General features: G+C 39.7%; 1 protein-coding gene across 1 annotated transcript; it reads left to right on the forward strand.

Moving 5' to 3' along the window:
• The first annotated feature begins 1,514 nt into the window (after nt 1-1,514).
• LOC107908074 (uncharacterized) lies at nt 1,515-2,225 on the forward strand. The gene has a single exon (XM_016835346.1). It carries the CDS (start codon nt 1,515-1,517, stop codon nt 2,223-2,225), a length of 711 nt encoding a protein of 236 aa, XP_016690835.1.
• The last annotated feature ends 458 nt before the right edge of the window (nt 2,226-2,683 follow it).

Consider the following 2,683-nt stretch of genomic DNA (forward strand, 5'->3'; position numbering starts at 1 on the left):
CGTTTTACTCTTCCTTGATTATATGCTTATATTTGATACTGACTTTTGTGTTTTATTTTGATTGCATGACATGGCATTTCATTTCATCATAAAAGGCATCAGTTCAGATTCAGTTGCTAGATAGAAAGCTTGTCATGGAAAAAGGGTTTCTTGATAAAGTGGAGGACAATGCGGTTGTCCGAACTTGGTCTGAAACAACGCAACAAGAAAGGGGCGATAGTTTGGCCGATGGGTATGTATCGAAATTATGGGATTTTACTCGCATCAGTGTAACTCAAAACAATTTACAGGAGTTGAAGGAAATCTGGGATCAGTGAAATAATGAGGTTAGACAGTTATTTTATGACAATTATGGGGATTTGCCTTATTTGCTTGATGTGAAGGTAGACAAGCATTTGTTTCGAGCCCTCGCCTAGTTTTGGAATCTTGCTTACAGCTGCTTCACGTTTGGGAAGGTCGATTTGGTGCCTACGATAGAAGAATATGTGGCTTTACTCCGATGTTCAAAGTTTCAAGTGGACAGGGTTTACTCGAGAGCGGTAAATGTGCCAACCTTTTTAAAGAAGCTGATGGGTATAACAAGGATGAGTGAGCAGCGGGTTGCTGCACGGATTAAGCAAAAGGGGGATAGTAAATGCGTTCCTTGGAGAAGTTTGAAAGATGCAATTCTAACGCACCCAAACGTGAGAAAGAGGTTAGATGTCTTTACTTTAAGTATATATGGCCTGGCTGTCTTCCCCAAGGCCTTGGGGCATGTGGATGAAGCAGTCACCGATTTATTTGACCGGATTGATAAGAAGGTTACACCGATTCCGACAATTTTGGCAGAAACCTTCAGGTCATTGAGTGCATGCCGAAAAACAGATGAGGGCAGATTTATTGGATGTGCACAACTTCTACTTGTATGGTTTCACAGTCACTTTTGGAAGGTGGATAAGGTATCGTATCAGGTTTTCTCTGAAAATTATTCACCACTAAAGGAGATAGTAGCTACGCCGAGGAGAGACGACATTTCGGAGGAGAAGTGGTTAGCAATTCTTCAAAATCTTCAGGAGGAAGACGTTGAGTGGAGAGCTCCTTGGTTGCTTCCAAATGAGATCCTGTATGGCTGTGGTAATTTCGATTGGGTTCCACTACTTGGAATTTGGAGAGCTATTGGATATACCTCGTTATTGGTACTGAGATAGTATAGGTCAAGACAATTTATACCTGCGACCCAAGGGGTAGCTGATTGTGATTTTTCATACAAAGATGATGGTTATAGAAAGAGGATTCAAGAGATGTCTAGCACGTGGAAATAGATTCACCTAATGAAAGGGTTAGCTGTGGGTCCGATGACAACTCTTGAGTATAATGAATGGTGGGGTAAGAGAACCAACAACAATATACCCAAGGTAAGTCAGGAAGGTCGCCAGCCAATAGAGGAACATTTGTGAGTTATCCCTTCTGAGTTGGAAATCATAAGACAAGATTTTGAGAGAAGAAATGCAGATTTAGAAAAGAAGATAGAGCAAATGGAGGAGGAAAAGATGAACTTGAGATTGGACATAGATGTTCAGAAGCTTGAAACTGAGAAGTTAAGGAAAGAGAAAAACAAGGCTGATGAGGAGCTGGGTAGTCTAAAAATGGATTATAAAAAGTTGCATCTGTCAATAAGAACTGTCGGGCTAGGAAAAACGTCAGAACAGTGGCGAGCAGAAATTCGAGAAGAAAAGGACAAAGCCGATAAATGGGAACAGAAATTCCAAGAAATGCAGAGGCGAAACGAGGCTTTAGAAAAGAGTTTATCAGAAAGCCAAAAGGAAAAGTTCGAGTTAAAGGATAGGATGATCATGTTGGAAGGATCTCTTCGTCAGTATCGAAATCGAAATTCCTCAATAGAGTTGAAAGAAAGCTTGAGCAAGATTGAGGAAATGAAGCAAAGAATCAAAGAGCTAGAAACGATGTTGCAAAATTGTGAAAATCGGATCAAGCACTTGGAAGCAAATGAAAATCGTAATAAGGAACAGCTACACTACTTTCAAAACCAAGTTAGGAGAAGATATCATATTATGGAGGAAGCTGTGGTCCAGATCCGAGAAGTAGCTGATCACGTACAAGCTTTGGCAGTACAAGTAGACATGCTGAGTGTGAAGTATGAATTAGAATCAGATCGGGGGCAGGAGTTAGCTGTGTTACTTTGGAAGATTAGAATGCTGAGCAATAGGGCAAAGCTTTATTTGTAATTCACTTTATGTAAAGAAATTTGCTTTCTAGTAACATTTTCTTAAATGGAATTGAATTAAAATTGACGTTTTTTTTTGCATTCATGCATTGCATTACTTCATATGCATTTAAAAATATTAAAAGATTCTAATTAATTTAAATCACTCCTCAGTTAATCTGGAAACCAACCAGCCTACTAAACATCGCTATGGTACTCGATCAAAAACTAAGGACATGGATCAAAGGATGGAAAGGCTAGAACAGTCCCAAAAGGAAATGCAGGAGCAGCTTCAAAAGAAAATGAATGAGCAGCAAAAAATGAAAGACAAAATGATGGAATTTCAAGGGAGTATGATGGCTCAGTTAACTCAATGGTTCAACAAGGGAACTGATAAAAGAAAAGGCTCTGTGCCCAATATTAGAGAAGGAGACAATGAGGGACCTGTCTATCCTCCAGACTTTACCCTCAGCAGGTTGA

This window comes from Gossypium hirsutum, chromosome D02, assembly GCF_007990345.1.
Source record: "Gossypium hirsutum isolate 1008001.06 chromosome D02, Gossypium_hirsutum_v2.1, whole genome shotgun sequence".
Taxonomy (NCBI): domain Eukaryota; kingdom Viridiplantae; phylum Streptophyta; class Magnoliopsida; order Malvales; family Malvaceae; genus Gossypium; species Gossypium hirsutum.

Bases quoted from the DNA above. Each gene is read 5' to 3' on its own strand.
- LOC107908074 (XM_016835346.1), top strand. From the start codon at position 1,515: ATGGAGGAGGAAAAGATGAACTTGAGATTGGACATAGATGTTCAGAAG.